The sequence below is a fragment of the Buceros rhinoceros genome, unplaced genomic scaffold, assembly GCF_000710305.1.
Source record: "Buceros rhinoceros silvestris isolate BGI_N320 unplaced genomic scaffold, ASM71030v1 scaffold42933, whole genome shotgun sequence".
In the NCBI taxonomy this organism is placed as follows: domain Eukaryota; kingdom Metazoa; phylum Chordata; class Aves; order Bucerotiformes; family Bucerotidae; genus Buceros; species Buceros rhinoceros.
Genome location: NW_010402587.1, coordinates 489 through 794, shown reverse-complemented (window position 1 = coordinate 794; position 306 = coordinate 489). Strand labels below are relative to the sequence as shown.

At 59.5% G+C, this 306-nt stretch overlaps 1 protein-coding gene across 1 annotated transcript in view; it reads left to right on the top strand.

Moving 5' to 3' along the window:
* Positions 1–92: 92 nt before the first annotated feature.
* NME6 (NME/NM23 nucleoside diphosphate kinase 6) overlaps positions 93–306 on the top strand; it is a gene marked incomplete at both ends in the record, with an annotated part of 680 nt that continues 466 nt past the window's right edge. Inside the window, one exon of the mRNA XM_010132681.1 lies at positions 93–253. Coding sequence (XP_010130983.1) covers positions 93–253 — 161 coding nt within the window. The remainder of the gene's footprint in view (positions 254–306) is intronic.

Here is a 306-nt window from a genome sequence, read left to right as displayed (position 1 = left end):
GCTCTTCCTCGCCACTTTGCGCTTGCTGTATTTACAAGAACGAAGGAGCTGTGCACCTACCTAGTCCTACTCTTCCCTGGTCCTTTTTTCAGTGGCCCCATGTGGGCTTATATCTTGGCCCATGAGAATGCCGTTCCCCTCTGGAGATCCCTGATGGGGCCCACCAAAGTGTTCCGAGCCCGAAACAGCGTCCCGGACTCCATCCGAGGCACGTATGGCCTCACCGACACCAGGAACACCACCCATGGCTCAGGTAGGCCTGTCCTTGGCAGAGGGCTGGGCAGAGCCTGGGGCTTGGGGGGGGGT